Source organism: Sorex fumeus, unplaced genomic scaffold, assembly GCF_029834395.1.
Source record: "Sorex fumeus unplaced genomic scaffold, SorFum_2.1 ptg000020l, whole genome shotgun sequence".
Classification (NCBI taxonomy): domain Eukaryota; kingdom Metazoa; phylum Chordata; class Mammalia; order Eulipotyphla; family Soricidae; genus Sorex; species Sorex fumeus.
Genome location: NW_026606077.1, coordinates 8073844 through 8093578, shown reverse-complemented (window position 1 = coordinate 8093578; position 19735 = coordinate 8073844). Strand labels below are relative to the sequence as shown.

Here is a 19735-nt window from a genome sequence, read left to right as displayed (position 1 = left end):
GTATGGACGATTCTCAAAAAATTAGAAATTGAGCTCCCATTTGACCCAGCAATACCACTCCTGGGAATATATCCCAGAGAGGCAAAAAAGTATAGTCGAAGTGACATCTGCACTTGTTTGTTCATTGCAGCACTCTTTACAATAGCCAGAAACTGGAAGAAACCTGAATGCCCGAGAACAGATGACTGGTTAAAGAAACTTTGGTACACCTACACAATGGAGTACTATGTAGCTATTAGAAAAGATGAAGTCATGAAATTTATATACAAGTGGTACAACATGGAAAGTATCATGCTAAGTGAAATGAGTCAGAGAGGGATAGGCATAGAAAGATTGCATTCATCTGGGGAATATAAAGTAACAAAATATGAGATTAATATCAAAGAATAGCTGAGATCAGCACCAGGAGGATTACTCCATAGCTTAGAGGCCAGCCGGGCATTCTAGGAGAAAGGGCAGCTCAGATAGAGAAGGGAGCACCAAATTAAGGGTGTTTGGAGGATCCTCCCAGGAGGGGAGATGCATGTTGAAAGTAGACTATGAACTGAACATGTTTGCCACTCAAAGCCTCTTTTGCAGACCCCAACACCCAAAAGGAGAGAGAGAATACAAGGGATTGCCCTGCCACAGAGGCAGGGTGGGATGGGAGGGATGGGGGTGGGAGGGATATTATCCATGGTGGTGGAAAATGGGCACTGGTGGAGGGATGGGTATTTGATCATTGTATAATCGAAACCCAAGCACAAAAAATTGTAAATCTACAACTGTACCTCATGGTGTTTCACTACTACTACTACTAATAATAATAATAGTAATAAATACTTTGTAACAGGTAAACATTAATTGGGAGTTTTTCTTATAAATTAGTTTTTTAGTGAGTTAATTTATCTGGATCTATTTTAGCATTTGCAAAGTGAAGATATTGGACTAAATGTTTACTTAGGATATTTCCAGATCTATAACTATGAAACACAGGTGAATACAATAACTAAGTTAGCTTAAAGAATTTAAGTTTCTTAAGGGAATATGCTAAAGTACTTAGAATGTATATAATTGACAAGTAGGAGTGTGGGTCATTTTAATGATCTCCCTTTTACTTTGCTATGTTTTAGCCTATAAAAACATATTTTAATAACAACAAATTAATAAAAGTACTTAAAAATTTAAAGACATTTAAGATAAAATTCACCAAAAAACTAAAGAAACATATTTTGGATCACAGTAAAACTTAAGGGTTGCAAATATAAACATCAATCCTAATGTGTATCTCATTTGAAAATTTTGTCTTTGATAAAGTATTTTTTAGTTATGAGTATTAGGTTTTAAAATTATATGAGGATTAACTGTAAAAATTCCAATAAAATGCTCATGAGTAGTTACAAATGTTCCATGGGGAACATCTCTTGAATATTCAAATATGCAAAGATAATCACATAAAATAATTAAGATTTAAGGAGGATTCAGAACATTGCCCATTTCAATAAACTTTAAAGAACATTTAGTCTTGTTCACGAGGGATTGTAGTTTAATATTCTAGGTAATGGTGCCCGAGTTAACTTTATAGCATGGCATAAATTGTGTAGACTAGCTATAATTTGGCCTTCTGGGGTAGTATTTATTTTGGATATAACTAGAAAAAGTAAAACCTCATAAGCAGTATTATAGATCTATTATGCCATGTAGTCAATTATTCTGTGGGGGGAAAATCATATGTCCTCTGTAAATAGCAATGACTAAGACCTGAGGGATGACTCACTGGTGAAAGGGGTCTGGCCATAAATTTAATCCCTGGTGCTGCCCTTATGCATTGAGAACAGGCCTCCACTGCACTGCTGGGACCCTCTGTGCTGCGGCATTAGGTAATCTCTGGAGCACTGCAGCCAGCTCTGCAAGTACCACAACTATAAGCATGTAACCCTGGTGAGCCTGGGAACGTGACCTCGGGCCAGAGTGATAGTATAGCAAGTAGGGCATTTGCCTTGCATGCAGCCAATTCAGGTTCAATTCCTGGCATCCCATATGGTCCTCTAAGCACCGCCAGGAGTAATTCCTGAGTGCAGAGTCAGAAGTAACCCCTGAGCATCGCTGGGTATGACCCAATAAGAAAAAAAAAAAGGAATGTGATCTCTTGGTGAGCATGCATGATAGCACCAAAATGAAGAGTGTGAGGTTTCCCACCAGCCCTGGGGGTGTGCAAACACCAAGGCACCACAGTTAAATGCACAAACATGTCAACAGCCGCAATAAAGGAAAAACTAGAAACAATGAAAATTTTCATCTCTTCATGTTACCCACAAAAATGTGCAGCTGTCAGTGGCATGAGATTCAAATTTATTAAATGAAAGTGATGATGATCAAGTGGGGTTCATTCCAGGGAAGCAAGGATAGCTCAACACTGCAAATCCATTAACATCAGCACAAAGACAAAAATTAAATTCATAGGATTACATTCCTACATGCAGGGAATGCTTTTTGACAACATAAAATGGATACAGAAGGAACACATTTCAAAGCCAAGAATGACAAAACCATCCCTAACATTCTAATGGCAAAAAGAAAAAGGAAAGTTTTTTATCTAAGATCAGGCACAAGACAGATTTTTACTCTCATTATTATTACTCAACAAAGTATTGAAAGTCCTAGCCATAGTAATTAGGTAAAAAAAAAGTAATTACAGGGATCCAAATTGGAAAAGAAGATATAAAGCCACAGCTCTTTGCAAATTACAGGCAGTATACACCTAAAACCCAAAAGACGCCATGCCAATGGTTCAACTCCACTGCTTCATGGCTAATCTCTGCAGAGATGCCAAGCAATGAAAATTCCAGGTACATGAATTTAAGACTGAAACTTTGGGGTCTCGTCAGAGTGAGGAAGAGCGAGAGTTGTCCCAGATCTATAGATCCCATAGATCTTGGAGCATGCATGGCTGCCCAACACCTCCAAATTCCACTATACTGATTGACCAGTAGGATCATACCAAGAATGCTGGGAAAATAGCATAAAATCAACTAAGCTCAATAAATAATAACGCAGAAGGCCCGACTAGCAACAGAGAGCTTAGTAAATCCTCAGACGAGGAACTTAACAACCCTGGGTGAGACATGATGGTTTTCAAAAATTTTCCTTCTACTGAAGTATTTTTTGATAATTCCATTAGCCATTTAGTTGTAACAAGCAATATAAAATAAACTATTTTGTGCCTGCTAAGGAGTCAGGCTTGGGGGTGGGGGTGTGTAGGTGCGAAACTGGGTACAATGGTGGAGGGAAGGTCACGTTTATGGTAGGATTGGTATTGGAACATTTAATGCCTGTAACAACTTTGTAAACCTCTGTGTTTAAAGTTTAAAAAGCTCAAAGATATCTCTAAAATGTTATTAGAAGTAATAAGCCAAGAGTAAGGTGACAGGTTATAATAAAATCAAAATATAAAAATCAGTTCCACTTAGATAAGCCAGTTATGAACTAGAAGAGAAAAATAATTGCATTTAAAATTGCATCTACAAGGATTACAACTTAAGTTAAGCTCTTGCTCTCTCTCTCTCTCTGTGTATATATACACATGTATATATACATACTACAGGTAGATATGAATAACTTATACATATAAGCATGTACATGTGTACACATACAGTTAATTTGTTAAAAGAAAAAATAAAAGTATACACTAAATAGGAAAAAAATTGCATCTACAAGGATTAAGTGACCAGAAATAAGCTTAGAGGTGAAATATCTATATGTTGAAAATCATAAATCCTTGTTAGAAGGGATAAAAAGATGATATAAGGAGAGAGTAAAATATCCCATGCTCATGTATTGGGAGGATAAACATGATAGTACTGTACTCAAAACATTATGTAGAGTCATGTAATCCCTATTAAAATCCCAGTACATTCTTTGTGTGTGTATATGGGGGGGGGGGGGCGGGTAAGGAGGGGGAATACACCCAGCAGTGCTTACTCCTGGGTCTGAACTCAGGGAGCACTTCTTTTTTTTTCTTTTTAAAAAATTTTTATTAGTGAGACACCATGAGGTACAGTTGTAGACTAACAAATTTTTGTGTTTGGGTTTCAATTATACAATGATCAAATACCCATCCCTCCACTTCTGATGGGGCTTGGGGACCATATGCAGTACCAGGGATTTGGACTTGGCCATGTGCAAGGCAAATGTCTTAAACCCAATACTATTTCTCCAGCCCCATGTCCCAGTAAATTCTTAAAAGAAAATAGAACAAATGTTACTAAAAATTTTATAGAACCACAAGATATCCCAATTGCCCAAAGTAGTCTGGACAAAGAAGAGGCAACTTCAAATGCTGAAGCTGTTGTAGACTAAACTTTTTGGCATTAGAGTGAAAATACAGACAGATTAATGAAATAGAATTAGAGCCTGACATTAAATCTTCACACATGTGAACAGTTAATTTATGATAAGCCCAAGAGCATAAAGTGCAGAAATGAAAATCTAATAACTGGTACTGGGAAAACTACATGGTCCATGGAAAAGGAAGAAATAGAAGAGACAAATAATCGCTTTTATAATTGCATCTAAAAAGGATTAAGTGCCCAGAAATAAGCCTACAGGAGGTGAAAGACTTATATATTGAGAACCATAAGTCCCCGTTACAAGGGATAATTTATCTCACAACAGGGGTTTTTACTCTAATGCCAAGGAAAACAAAAACAAAACAATAAGATAAATAGGATTATCACTGTCATGTCCTACCGTTGTTCATCTATTTGCGGGCCCAGTAACGTCTTCATTGTGAGACTTGTTGTTACTGTGTTTGGCATATTGAATACCTCATGGGTAGCTTGCCAGGCTTTGCTGCTCAGGAAAGATACTCTCGGTAGCTTGCCAGCTCTCCGAGAGGGGCGGAGGAACCGAACCTAGCTTGGCCAGGCTGGCTGCAAGGCAAACGCCCTACTGCTGTGCTATCGCTCCAGCCCAAATAGGATTATATCAAATGTAAAAAGAAACCATCATTAAAATGAAATGACATTCTACTGAGTAGGAGAAAAGAGTCTCACTGTACATCTGTCAAAGGACAAATATCCAAGATACATAAGAAACTCACAACATTAGTCAACAGGAAAAAAAAAAAACCACCCTAACACATTCATGGTCAGAGAGACAGTATAGGGGTTAAAGCACTTGTCTTGCAAGTAGCAACAACAACAACAAAATCATTTTGCTTATCTCTTCAAAATACAGCACAGATCTACCAAATGCAAAGCAGACGAGGGAAACAGCTTGGATCCAAGAAAGAGATTCTCCAGCTTTGGAGAAGGTAAGACTTACCTATGAAACTTGGTCAAAGTACAAATTCTCTGGCCCCTGTGGGAGAAGGAAATTCTCTGGCGCCCTGGAGGAAGGAAAGCCCTAATGCACCTGGTGATCCTCTTCTGCACAGAATCTGGAGATGGTGGTATTCAACCGCTTACACCTAAGAACCTGCACGTGCCTGCACGCCGGTCCCCGAAAGGGCAGTTAAGAACCACCATGGAAAAGCCTTTGTTCAGCTGCCTGCTCTGATTCCTGGCTCTCTGCTACACAGTTGTCACCACGAAGTTACTTAACCCAAGCACAAAAATCTGTAAGTCTGTACCTCATGGTGTCTCACTAATAAAAATTAAAAAAAAAAAAAAGAGGCACACCTGGGCTAGAACTCCAGCCCACTCAGCCAAAACCTGCCTTTTAAACAGAACCCTAGGGTATTCTTGGGCACATTTAGATTTGAGAAACACAGAATAACTTCATTCTTTTTATTTCCCCGAAGGCAGAAATTTACTCACTGGCAAATAGACAAGTTCTGTCTGCAATATGAATCCATCCTCCATGATGGTGAACCCCTTTTGTCATTGTATTTTGTGATTTTTTTTTTTTTTGCTTTTGGGGTCACACCTAGTGATGAAGTCCTGGCTCATGCACTCAGGAATTACTCCTGGCGGTGCACAGGGGACCATATAGGATGCTGGGAATCAAACCCGGGTCATCCACGTGCAAGGCAAATGCCCTACCCACTGTGCTATCGCTCCAGCCCTATTTTGTGATTTTTTTTGGCGGGGGGCACACACAGCAGCGCTCAGGGCTTACTCCTGGCTCTGTGCTCAGAGATTGCTCTTGGCAGGGCTCAGGATGCCCGGGAGTTAAGCCAGATGGACTGTTTGCAAGGCAAGGGCCTTCCCCACTGTACTACCACTCTTTTGTCATTTCTGATACAGCTATACTCTTGGTCTCTTTTTTTCATTTGGTGATTCTCAGGGATTATTCCTGGCTCTGTTCTCAGGAATCACTCCTGGTGGTGTTTGCAGAACCATATGGGATACCGGGGATCGAACCCATGTTGGCCATGTGTTAGGCAAATGTCCATGTCCACCTCTCTGCTGTACTATCTCTCAGGCCCCTCTTAGCCTCTTTTAAGGGTGAAAAGTTCCAGGAAGGTCAAAGATTAAGCCAAGAGACTCACTTCAGCTGGAGTGGAATCTTTCTCACCTTCACAAGTCTTGCCGTCACTTCTTAGCACACGGCCAACCCCACATGCACAGCGATATGAGTTCTTAAGGTTCACACAGGTCTCGCTGCAGCCACCGTTGTTTTGTTCACACTCATTTTCATCTGTCAATGAGAAAACAGATGTTTGAATACTGCTGGGCCGATGCCGCCCTTTCCCAAGCCCCTTAGTGGAATCTCCACTTCTTTTTATATTGTCTGGTCACACTCAGAGGCTGAGCGACTCTAACAATGTACTTTCCAGGCAGTGCAATGCAGGAAGGACTGAAGTTTCTGGGACTACCCTGTGGTGCTGGGGGCCTCGTGGGCTCTGCTCTGGGACCATTCCACATGGTTCAGGAATGGGGGGTATGTATTAGCTCTCATTCGTATTAGCTCTCTCAGCTGTGCCCTAAGTCTTTGTGCTTCTCAGTTCAGAGACACGAATGTTGTTCACTCTATTTTTTCATATCTACAAGTTCTGTTTGCATGCTTTTTTGGTTTTCAAGTCTGATTTATCTTTTTACAAACTTATTTCCTCTTTCTTATCATCCTTTTTTTTTTAAATCTCAAGAATAAAAAAACTTCCTTATAGTATTGATTTCCCCTTACTACTCTGCTCTCTTCAGTTCAAATGCTCCTTTTATCCTGCCAACTCTCTATCAACAGTGAATCACTTCCTAATGTGGAGTATTTTATAACAAGTTGTTTTCTATGGTCATTGTTTTTCTGTGGAACTGCTCCAAACCTTGCTTGTGGAAGTTTGTGGAACCCCAGTGTAGGGTCTTCAAAGGCCTGTCAGGCCCAAGGAAGGCTTTAAAAGCAGTCTGGGCCTAAGTTTAAGTCAATTTTTTAGCTTCAGCTGTGGGAAAAGTTTAAACTTAGCTGGCAGGGAGGGACTTAGCCTTTCATTTCTAAGGTTTTTCTCTCTCCTAGGGCCTGGGCCCAGACATCTCTTCCTGTCTCCTGGGACCCCGAGAAAAGCTACGGTGGGATGTGTTCTCCTGGTGGGATGTGTTTCCTGGGATTCTGGACAGCTTTTTGTTCCTGCTTATTTCCAGGCATCTGATCAGCCTGATTTGAGTGTGACCTGGTCCCCACACACATGCTGTGATGAAGTCATGATGAATTATGCCTCTCTTTGTGGAAATAAAGGTTTTATGTGATGCCAGCTGAGCTATTATGATGGCAAGAATCCATATCTAAAAAGGTTAGCAATCACTGCTTAAGTACAGTATTTAAAACATATTTTAAGGGAGTCAGGAATGTAACTCAGTGGTGGAACACTATTCAAGGTCCTAGGTAGAACCCCTGGTGTTACTGGGGGCAGGGGGAAGATTTTTAAGGGCAGTTGTTTCTGTTATGGCAGAGTATGTCACATAAGAAAGTATCAGAGGGGCAGTGGGTAAGGCATTTATTTTCCTTTCATGTGGCTGATCTGGGTTTGAGTCCCAGCATCCCATATGGTCCCTGTGCACTGCCAGGAGTGATTCCTGAGTGTAAAGCTAGGAGTTAACCCTGAGCATCACCCAGTGTAGTCCTTAAAAATAATTTAAAAAATAAAGTATCAGATATTTCTGCAATGTAAGTTCCTGTGCTGTATTTAAAGTCCAGTTTGATTTAAGTCTGTATTTTAGCAGATCTTTAGGAACTCATTGGAGAAAGTGAGATGCTATGGCCTTTAAAAAAATATTCTATATGACAATAATAGCTTGGAATGATCACGCTGGACAAGATCTGAGGGTTAAAAGTAGGTAAGGGATATTCCTGATAACATTTTAGCATCAACATTGCAAACCACAAAGGCCCAAAGGGGGCGGGGGGGGAGAGAGAGAGAGAGAGAGAGAGAGAGAGAGAGAGAGAGAGAGAGAGAGAGAGAATAAATACACCTGCATAGTGGAGGGGGTGGGGGGTGATGGGAGGGAACCTGGGGTCATATGCTGGGAAATATATATTGGTGGAGGGATGGGTTTTGGAATACTGTATGACTGAAACCCAATCAAGAACAGCTTTGTAAAAGTCTATCTCACAGTGATTAAATTTTTAAAAAAAGTATTCTATAGTAAAACTTTGACAAACCAGGCATTTATAAGAGAAGACCCTCAGAAAAATAATGACCACAGAAAATGACTTGTCATAAAATACCCTGTGAGGAAATGACTCACTTTCGAGAGAGAGCTGGCAGGATAACTCACAGAAGGCTTTGACTTGGATACAGCAGAATCATGCAGAAAAATCAATAATATGAAGATTAAAAAAATTACTCGAGAAAAGAAAAAATAATGCTTAAGATCAAAGACGTGTGTGAAAAAGCAGAAGTGGAATTGAAAACAAGCAAGCACACAGGGAGAACTTGTAGATTTTAAAACAGAAGATCAGAGCCCGGTCGGGAAGCAGAAGGTTAGCGCCTTCCAGACCATGGGCACAACAGAGCCGGGCCCAGTTTCCAAGCTCTGACACTTACCTCAGCACTGTTTTTCTTTCATGTGTGGGAGAAAGCCACTTTTGCTTATTTAAGCCATTGCTATTTGAGTGTTTATTGTTATTTATAGTCTAGTTATGCTCTAGCAATTCCAATTTTATGGTAAACACTAGAGAAACTATCACACAAGGGGTAATTTATCATTTTAATGTTAATTTTAAAAGCACACGAAATAATTCTATCTATTGTTATGGGCACATCCCCAGATAATAAAACAAACAGGGACTGGGAGAACACATGCTAATCAAAACAGTAATTACCTCTAGAGGGTGAACAGCTTTACTTATATCTGTAAATTTTTATTGAGGGAACGTGGTAGTCTTAAGTCTAGGCACTTGGGTTTACCTGTTACAGTATTTCCTATACTCTTCTCCCTGCTTGAAAAGTACTTAATTAACAGTTACTAATTAGATAACTAGCCTTTTGTCGTTGCCTTGGGGCTACAGCAGATGCTGAGGGACTGTCCTGGCTCTGTGCTCAGGAGTGCCCCCTGGTGGTACTCAGGGACAATGTGATGGATGTTGGGTATTCTAAGTGGGCTCAGCTGTATGCAAGTTAACCCCTTAACCCCTGTACTCCTTCTTGGGACCCAACATAGCTTTCTTTAAAGCAAACAAACAAAAAACCCCAATCAAACAAACACCCTCTCCCCCCAAAAAACCTTAAAGGAAAATTGACATATGGCACCTAAGAGCAAACTTTGCCTCTAAAATTAGTGATCTCCCTGAGAACACCAGTCACACCTCGGGTGGGAAGGAAGGAAGGATTTCCATATCACAGATGTGCAAGATATCCAAGTTTTTTAGTTTTTGGGGGGTGCCGAACCCAGAGGTGTTCAGGGCTTACTGCTGGCTCTGTGCTCAGGAATCATTCCTGGTGGGGCTTGGGGACCATACAGGGGGTGGCAAGTGAGAGGGGTGTGGGGGAGGGTAGTTTGGGGGTGAGTGGGAGGAGCTTAAACCTTATGCAAGGCTAGTGACTTATCCCTTGCACTATTACTCCAACCCCCAGGTAAACTGTTAAGCAAGATACATGGACAGTGCATACAATAAACAAGCTTTGGTTTAAAGGGGGCAATAATACCTATCTTTGCATTTTTATATCTAACTGAGAAAACTCTGGAAGCACAAAAAGAAAATAACGCAAGAGCTTTCTTGGGACATAGGTAGGAAAGAAGGAGCAAACCGGGAAAAGAAAGTGAGGCAGTCATCTAATTTACTGTTGGTAACACAAATTATTCAACACTGTCAGTTTTTTTTTTCTTTTTGGGTCACACCCGGCGATGCACAGGGGTTACTCCTGGCTCTGCACTGAGGAATCACCCCTGGCGGTGCTCAGGGGACCATATAGGATGCTGGGAATCGAACCCGGGTTGGCCGCATGCAAGGCAAACGCCCTACCCGCTGTGCTATTGCTCCAGCCCCAACACTGTCAGTTTTCTGAATAACTGAATCATCTCAGTTTTTATTAAAATTAAAAAAAAAACATTAAAAAACCAAGGGCCTCACACATGTGAGGCATGCAGATTATCATTGAGCCACATCCCCAAGTATCAAGTTTAAATGAAGATTCATTAAAATTATAATTCATTTTTTCAGTCCCTCTAGCCCTGTTCCAAGAATTGCAGGACAAGCACAAAAATTGGTAAGTCTATAACTGTACCTCATGGTGTTTCACTAATTAAAAAAAAATAATTGCAGGAGGCCAAGCGATAGTACAGCAGGTAGGGCATTTGTCTTGCACATGGCGACCTGGGTTCAATCCCCAGTATCCTGTATGGTCCCCGAGCACTGCCAGGAGTAATTCCTGAGTGCAGAGCCAGGAGTAAGTCCTGAGCACTGCTGGTGTGACCCAAAAGCCAAGCAAATAACAAAAAACCCAAGAGCTGCTTCCCCCCCCCACAAAACAAGAGACTACTCATTGGACAGCCTGATTCCAGACTGTTCCTAGGCAGTTGGTAACACTTGCTCTGATGTTTTCCTTATGAATGGCACAAACAAACACCATTCCAAGGGTTCAGAGACACAAATGGGAAAACAATGGGGCTTGGAGTCCAGGAAGAGATTTTGATTTGGCTCCGTGACCCTCACAGATTCCTTGTACTTCAAGGTGAGCTGCTTACCCAGGCACGTCTGCCGGTCGGGGCCCAGCACGGTTCCTGGCGCACATGTGCACTCACTGGCCTCCAGACAGCCACCGCCAGGGCAGTCCTCATCACAGATGTCATAAAAGTCTGCAGGAGAATCAAGACAGCTCAGGAGAGGCCGGGGCCAGAGGACACTTCCAAGCAAGAGAAATTCTCATCAGTTCTATCATGGGCAATGGGTTCCGGGCCAACACCAACAATTCTCTGTTGGCAGGGTTTTTATAGAACCCATTCTGCCCCAGGACAGCTCCTTTCATTGAGATCGATCATTCTCAACTCAAATCCAAAGGCCTTTACAGGATCAGAAATGTTCTGGCCATCTAGAACCTCAGGAATCAGGAGCTGATAAGTGTTATGTCCTGCCTTTCTGTGGACACAGGGTCCTACAAGGTTATTCATTCTGAAATTCATTTTTAAGAAGGCAAAATATTTACATAATTGGAAGAGAAAAAAATATCAGAAATTCATTGAAAAGAATTGCTGATACCAAATACCTTCTTCCCATTATATAGCATAAAAAAAAATCATTGGGCACTCAGTACAATGCTACATCTGAAGGCCTTGTATATATCTGGGAAGGGGGTTCTCCGGCCCCCTAAAAGTTGGAAATCTACTATTTGGATAAACTAAATTCAAAATTAAGTTTTCTGATATTTTGTTTGGGTAGAATGAATAATCTGTGATTAGGGCGACTCCTGGGGGGACACAAGGAACTGAGCCTGGGATGGGACCCAGGCCTCCAGCCTGCAAAGCATGCTTGCTCTCCCTCCCCAACCACTGAACCATCTCTCTGGCCCCCTACTAAATCTCTTTCAGAACTCTACAGCCAGATGGCAGAAATCGCAATCTGGTTGGTTCCAAATCAGTTAACCAGAATTTCAAGATACTGCTGCTGTAACTCAGTTCCGCAAGGTTCTTTCCGCTGACTGCTTCTGAGACCTTGGGCTGAGGGAAATGTGCACAGGCGAGGTACTCACGACCACAGTAGACGTGAAAGCAGACGCTGGGCTTGGTCAGACGGTACACATAGTAACCCCCGAGGCAAGCCTTGACCTCCACTGTGGTGTTCCAGAGACAGCAGTTGCCGTTGAAGCTCGCACACGCCTGGCGCTGCACGATCCCTTCTCCTTCCCGGGGGTGGCTGCCATTGAGCCACATGGGGGCATGGGTGCCACAGTGGTTTTCTGGGATGCAGAAGGTGGGCATGGCATCTCCTGCCATGCCGGTGAAGCGGTACCATTCCCCGTCCACGTGATTATCACACAGCGGTGGGCCTTGAGATTCATCTAATTGGTGGTCCGTGTTCCTCCAGGGCTCAGTCAGACTGATGTAAGCAGTGCAAGGATCCAGGGCTGGGAATGAAAGTGACACTTCATGGTTTCCTGTCTTTGATTTGATTTGGGGGTTCAAAAGAAAGAAGTTATCTGGGGCTGGAGTGATAGTATAGCAGGTAAGGTTTTACACGAGGCCCACCTAGGTTCAATCCCCAGCATCTCATATGATCCCCTGAGCACTGCCAGGAGTGATTCCTGAGTGCAGAGCCAGGAGTCAGTCCTAAGCACCACTGTTTGTGGCCAATATGGAAAAAAAAAATGTATTAAAAAATAAAAGAAATTATCTAAACCCCTCCAAAGAGTTGTTTAATATTCTTTGGGTTGACAAATATATACCATAAGTGTGTTCTAGAAAATTATTTCAAATCTAGTTAAGGTTTAGTGTTAGCATCACACCCAACCTGTTAGCTATAGTAATCATTTGAGAAAATGAACACATGACAGTAAGGGGCTCGGGAGGTTCTGGTCAGAGCGCTGTGCTGGTTAGACTGAGTACCTGGAGGGCGGGGTAGACTCTGCAGCTATGGGTTTTTGTTTGTTTTGTTTTGGATTTTTGTTTGCTTTGTTTGGGTTTTTGTTTGTTTTGGAGTCACACTTAATGGTGCTCAAGGCTTACTCCTGGCTCTGCAATCAGGAATCAAGCTTGGCAAGCCTGGGAGATTATTGTGGTGCCAAGAATTGAACTCCAGATCAGCCAAGTGCAAGACAAGTGCTCCACCCACTGTATTATCCCTCTGCCCTGCAGGCTATGCTTTATAAGAGTAATAAAAGAGTAAATAAAGGTGATTAAAGTAATAGACAAATTGGGTCTACTGGACATTAACTGAACTTAGAAGTAACTCTCAAAATTATTCAATTATTCAAAAAGCTGAGAATTGCAGTTTTGAGGGGGTGGGGGAAAGACCAAAGAATATCAGTTTTCAAAATTCTGGAACAGATTTGGAAAAGAGGAATTAAGCATTCTATTCCAAATTCAAGATCCTGTTATGGGGAAATACATTTCAGTTCAGCTATCCTCTAATGTCCGGAAACTTTCAAAAACCATTTGTGTGGTCATTTGTAAGCAAAATTATAGATAGAATTTTATAGTAGTGGAAAGTTTGATGTGATAATGAATGTGGAAAGCTCATTCCACTGAAAAGAAAGAGGCTTTGGGCACATGTCAACAGCTTTAAAATACAGTGTACAAGAGGTTATCTGAGTTATTTCTAAAGTAAATTGTGGTACCTATTGCATGAGCTTGTTGAAAACATAAAGATCTTTGTGTATTCACGATTAGCCAAGGCATTGCTATCTCAAACAGGGGCAAAGTTTCTTCAACTTGCTTTTTTAGTGTACTAATTACGTGGCTAAACATCTCATCAAAAACACTGATTGATTGAAGATACCAATGTTCCCACCATTTTGAGAGAGAGAGAAATAAGAAAAGTGCCTGCTATAGAGGGGGGCTGGCAGGTGGGTGATGGTGTTGGCGGGAGGGAAACTGGGGTCATTGGTGGTGGGAAATGTACACTGGGTGAAGGGACAGGTGTTGGACACTGTATGACTGAAACTCAATCATTGACAACTGTGTAACTGTGTATCTCACAGTGACTCAAGAAAAAAAATGTTCCCAACATTTAATTGCTTCTTTCAACTTAAGTGAAACACTAGATTACATAGGCGAAATGTCCTTATATAGTCTCTAAAACCAAGACCTTCTAAAAAAGGAGCACTGGCTAGAGAGTATTTTCCTTCTTAATATACTTGGGTCTGACTTATTGACTTGTAGCTTTGAAGCACAGGAAGTTCAATTTTTTAATAAATACTGCACAAAAATGAAATGTGGATGGGAAAAGATAAAAAAAATCTACATTCTTATATCTAGAAAATATATTAGCTTTTCCCATCCTACTTTCCAGACTCAGGTTTAAACTTCAATCAGCCCATGGGGGTGGGCTTATCCTTCTGCTCATGGCACTAATGAGAATATGGTAGCTCAGGAATTAAGCAGGCAACTGCGTTATTTCTGGAAACCAGTATTTGAAGAGTTGCATGTGGCAGGAGCAACTCTCCTTGAAAATGTCCTTGAGATTTCATAAGTGAGCCTTCGACCAGTTTCAAGTCCCTCCAGGGGCAGAAATGGCCTTGAGTAGACTCTGCCCCTCAGAATGGAAAAAGCCCTTCATCTGCTCTCGCAGCTTCAGCTCTTTCAGGAAGCAAGGTTTCCAAGGCGAGTTTACAGGTGATTATAAATTTGTAGAAATATTTGATTTATCCTCTTGGCTCTAATTTTATAAGTGAAATGGTTAGGCCATCAACTTTTAATGGCTTTTACAGAAATTTTTAAACCTTCCTCAACAACTGTTTTATGATTTAGCAAGTCTTTTCCTAAATCTAGCAGAGATTTTTTTGGGTTATCTGTCAACATTGACTTCTTGCCTGAAGTAGGGGAACTCTGCATGGACAGGAGAAAATTTCTATCACGCTACTCCACCCCACCCCCAAGGCAGTCATTCACCCCTTTACTGTTCTAGTCAAAGGACTCAATCCCTCTTTTCCACTGTCACCTTGGACCTGGCATTTGGCACTGCTTATATGTGACGGTGACGGAAAAGCTGAGGTTAGTTTTCTTTTCACAGTGGCTCTCAAATGGGAGAGCTCACTAGGACCAGGGAATCCTCGTCCAGCTCAATTCCGAGCTTCTGCCCCAGCCAGAGAACTCTTCAGCTTTATTAGGATTCCTGACTGTGCTCATCCTCCCCCAGACCCCCTGGCAGGCACCTCTGCCCCGCCAAGAGAAGTACCACAGCCCATGTCCCTGCCCAGCCCATCTGCCCTTGCTGAAGGGTACAACTAACTTCTGAGCCACACTGGGTCTGGGCATCTCTCCCTCCCTCCTCTCCCATCCCCTCCTTTCTTTTCCTTCCTTCCCTCCCACCTTCCTTTCATCCCTCCTTCCCTCCTTCCTTTATTCCCTCTCTCCCACCCTTCTTCCTTCCCTCCTTCCTTTGTTCCTTCCCTCCCTCTTTCCTTCATTCCCTCCTTCTTTCCCTCCCTCTTCCCTCCCTTCCTTCCTTCCTTCCTTCCTTCCTTCCTTCCTTCCTTCCTTCCTTCCTTTACTTTGGAAGGGAGAAGTGAATGGGAGGGTAGAGACAGTAGGAAGAGAAAAAAGGGGAAATGGAAATTTGAGGGGAGGGTGACATTTGTTTAAGCAGCTCTTGGTTAGTTACTGGCAGTAGATACAAGCTGTTTAATTAAACTAAAGCCTATTTTTTAAAAGGCTATTTTTAAAAAAAGGAACAATTTTAGATTTAGAGAATAATTGAGAAGAGAATTAGAATTCCCAGCTACCCAATACCCAGTTTTCCCTACTATAAAATATACATTGGTATGGTGATACAGCCACCATCAGTGAACCAGTGTAAGCACATTACTAACCTACACCCATAGTTTATTTAGAGTCCCTTAGCCTTTACCTCTGTGATTCTCTGTTCAAAGATTCTATCCAGGACATTCCATTTCACTTATTTTTCATGTCTCAAAAGGTCTCAGGTCTATCTTAAATGTGTATCGATGATGGGTGCTAGAGCTTTATTTATAATAACCAAGACCTGGAAACAACCTGTGTCCAATGCCAGATGAATAGGCAAAGGGGAATACAGACATAATTGAACACAGCTTAGTCATGAAAAAAGTCATGCCCTTGTTACAACAATGGATGGATCTATAGAGGTTACATTAAATGAAGTCAGTCACAAGGGAGAGATAAACACTGGATGACCTTACGCCTAAATGGTATGTGAAGAACCAACTCCAGGGGGTAGACAGTCACGGAATAAAGGCTTAGATTCAGAGTGGAGTTTCCAAGACTGGGCTGCGAGCCTCCTGCAGTTGCGACAGAAGGATTCAGGAACTTTGGGGGTGGCCTGTCATTGTAATACTGGGCAATATAAGTATACTAAAGTATATATAACTTCATACTCTTGTAAAGTCAGTGTTACCCCAATAAACACAGTCATTTATAAAAATAAGTAAATAAAGATGGTAGAGAAAGGCCTGAGGTCCCCAAGAAGCAGTACTGGTCAATGAAATACTGAACTATTCAGAATACTAAGAAGAATATTTCTCTCCATCTCTACTTCTCCTCACCCTTTCTTCCACTGAGGACTTAAGTTCAACTGGAAAAGGAAAAAAATTTTAGGAACTAAATTGGAAACTTTCCTTTGCCTTGTTGGCCAGTTTTTCTGCCAAGCTGAAGAGGGAGACAGTTTAATTTTTATTCAGTCTGTGCAAAAAGTCATATTTTTCAGACAAGAAATTGGGTGCAGTCAGACCTGCCTGACATTGGGGACGGAAATTTCAGTTCCTTGTATTCATTTTAAAACAAACACCATTCAACTCTGTCAATCCTCAACTCTAAAATGTATTATTATTGTTTTCACCTTTAAAGTTGGAACTATAAAAGTGCCTGGAATACAAAAAGGTTAGAATTCTGTCCACACATACTTTTTAACAGATTTTAGCTGGTAGAAATGTCAGATTCATGGAAATTTTGGTTGCCCAGGCAAGAGGCTAAGTAGAACACGAGGCAGAAATTCTTCAAAAATATATCTTCGTAGGTCATTTTTCTTACACTATTCCAGAACCAGTATTTAGGATACTGGAATGTAACACTTAATAATCTGTATGTAATAGCAAACCCCTTCAAGAAGAAATGCAGTGTGCCAAGTCCTTGGCACCAGACTCACCCACTGGGGACAAAGGTATGACTGTGATGATGAAACAGGTGAGAGGCAGAAACTGAGGCATCCTTCTGGCCAGCCACCAGCGCCAGACTGATCCCTGTTTTCCTTTGTCTTCTTTTCCCAGAAAACCTCTAGGTTCTTCTAGGGGAAACTTCTCAGTGCTTTATCAGAGGAAAAGGCGAATTAGGATAAGCTGTCCCCTGCTCCGGCCGTGACCCCAGAGAGGGTTGCTTCTCACTGTTAACGGGGCTATTTTACAAATAACTCTCAGGCCCCAAACCTCAGCACCCCTGATTCTCCCATTGTTCTCACTCAGAATTCCCTGTGATGGGACTCCAGTATCTTATCAAGGAGGGAACTCTCACTCTAGCGGGGACATCCTTCACGTCAAGTCTTGTTTGTGACTTCTAGGAACTGATTCCATGATGTTGCCCCCGGGGCTCTGCAGACTCAGGGAGGCTTGGAATACCTCCAGATATAGCCACTGCTCATTGGGCAGGATCTTGGAGTCCATAAGAGCATGAAAAAGAGCAGAGAGATCAGGTGTGAACAGGGATTTTCTCTTGAAGCAAATGTATAACTTTGTTTTACTATGGGCTTTGGTCTTCAAAGAAATTCCTACCATTTAAGTTGTGCTTTCAAAAACAAAAAAATGTTCAAATTAGGTAGTAGGCAATACTTTATAGTGTTTTACCTCACTTTAATTTTTAAAATCTTATTTTTATTAAAAACACTGTGATTTACAAAGTTGTTTACAATAGTCATTTCAGATATTTAGTGTTCCAACACCACCAGTGTGACCTTCCCTTCACCAATGTCCCCATTTTCCCTCCTTTTTCCAACCTTCCTCTTTAGACACACAACAAATTACTTTAGTTAATTCCAACACTATTTTAAGAAATGGCAAACATATTGATCAGAAAATGTATCAGTAGGGGCCAATTTGTGATTACTATGATTTTAACTTATGTAAATAAGGAAAACAAAACATTTTAATACAATAAAATAAAATGTTTCTCATTTACACATGTAGGTTTTCTGGAATCTAAAGCATATTGCATGAAATTTTCATTTATATTTGGATCTCATTGCAGTAAGAATCATGCCTTACCTGTCATTAATAAAACTTTTAAAGATATTCAATGCGAATATATTTTGGAGTTTACCTGAAGTAGGTAAATTATATAATAAAATAGGTAAATTATATAAATTTTTCCCCAAAAACTTTGAAGTGAAACTTTGTGTTCGTAATTTTCTTAATTCTCACTATAAGGGGAGGTACTACAAAGGATGAGCTATTCATTCACAACGCTGAAAAATAAGAGACAAAGTTATTAGAGTTATAACCATGATTAGAGTTAAAACCAAGAGAAAGTGCCACTCTGTAGCCAGAAACGGAGTAATTACAGGCTCAGAGTGTGTCAGCTCATCAAATTCTGCCAAGGCTGGTGACTGAAGAATCAGCAATCCTGGTTTCTGAAGGTGATATGAAGGACAAGAAGAGGGGCTGGAAAAGGTCTGGGTTCGTTCTTAAATGTCACATTTAATTAAAGTCTGTATAGTGACTCAACACTAAGTTTAAATGCTACATTGCGAACCTGCATGAAACCGAACGTTTTCTCCTGGTCTACTTTTCTTTTCCTAATAACTAACTTAATAGTGACTGGGGAAAGACTGTTGTATTCACTTTAGGACAAGTCTCAAAGCTTGTCTTCATAATTTTTTAAAACTTAAAAAAAATTTTTTTTTCCTGACCAAATGAGTGTGGTTCCTTTTCTCTAAGGGCCTCTATTCAAAAACATGAGTGCTTGCAAGGGCTTAGGGACCAGGCTGTATTTTCACAGTGGCTAAGGGAAAAGATTCACCCAAAGCAGAGAGTGGACAATCCAGCGAGGGGGTTCTAATGACCTAACCCTGGGACCGGGAGTTTGCTCAGGGACTAGTAACCACAGGCAGTTTGACCACGCATGCGCTTACCATTCTGGTGCATCCTTGCCGGCAGCAACGGGTAAACCTGGGACTGAGGAAGTGGCTCAGTGATGCGAAGTGTCCCTGCTCTTAACAGAAGGAACATACATCCTTTGCAATTTCCTGCTCCAGAAGCCTATGTGAGCACGTCAAGCGTGCGACGGAGAAACGACATGGGCCTGAGATAAGGCCAGCTCTGCTGCCAGGATGGATTGTTCGGGTCAAGGCCTGTCACCGGATAACCCTTTGGTTCTGTAAACAAGCCTTCCCAGGGTGGTAGGATTGTTTTTTTCCTATTTCTATTTTTCCCTTTTTAATTGACCTGCTCTGCCATTTTAACCGTTTAGGATGAAAAATTTCAAATGCCCAGAAAAGTAGAAAAGATAGTAATGTATACCCAACTTTGCAACAATTTAACAGTTTGTTAATCTTATTTTTCATCAGTATGTATTTCTAACTTAAACTTTGTGTTGGGGCCACACTTGGCAATGCTCAGGGGTTCCTCTTGGCTCTGTGACCAGGGATCACTCCTGGTGGTGCTATAGGAGTCATACGGGGTGCCAGGGATCAACCGTGGACCAGG

At 41.4% G+C, this 19735-nt stretch overlaps 1 protein-coding gene across 2 annotated transcripts in view; it reads right to left on the bottom strand.

Annotated features, from left to right (window-relative positions):
- The window catches only part of OIT3 (oncoprotein induced transcript 3), a 38616-nt gene extending 21332 nt beyond the window's left edge, over window positions 1–17284 (bottom strand). Inside the window, exons 1-4 of one of the 2 annotated variants that reach the window (XM_056113338.1) lie at window positions 17188–17284; window positions 12101–12475; window positions 11100–11210; window positions 6499–6621 (exon numbers count right to left, since the gene is read on the bottom strand). In XM_056113338.1, coding sequence (XP_055969313.1) covers window positions 6499–6621; window positions 11100–11210; window positions 12101–12475; window positions 17188–17248 — 670 coding nt within the window. In that variant the 5' untranslated portion in view covers window positions 17249–17284. The remainder of the gene's footprint in view (window positions 1–6498; window positions 6622–11099; window positions 11211–12100; window positions 12476–17187) is intronic. The other variant, XM_056113339.1, reaches the window with a different exon arrangement.
- Window positions 17285–19735: the final 2451 nt, after the last annotated feature.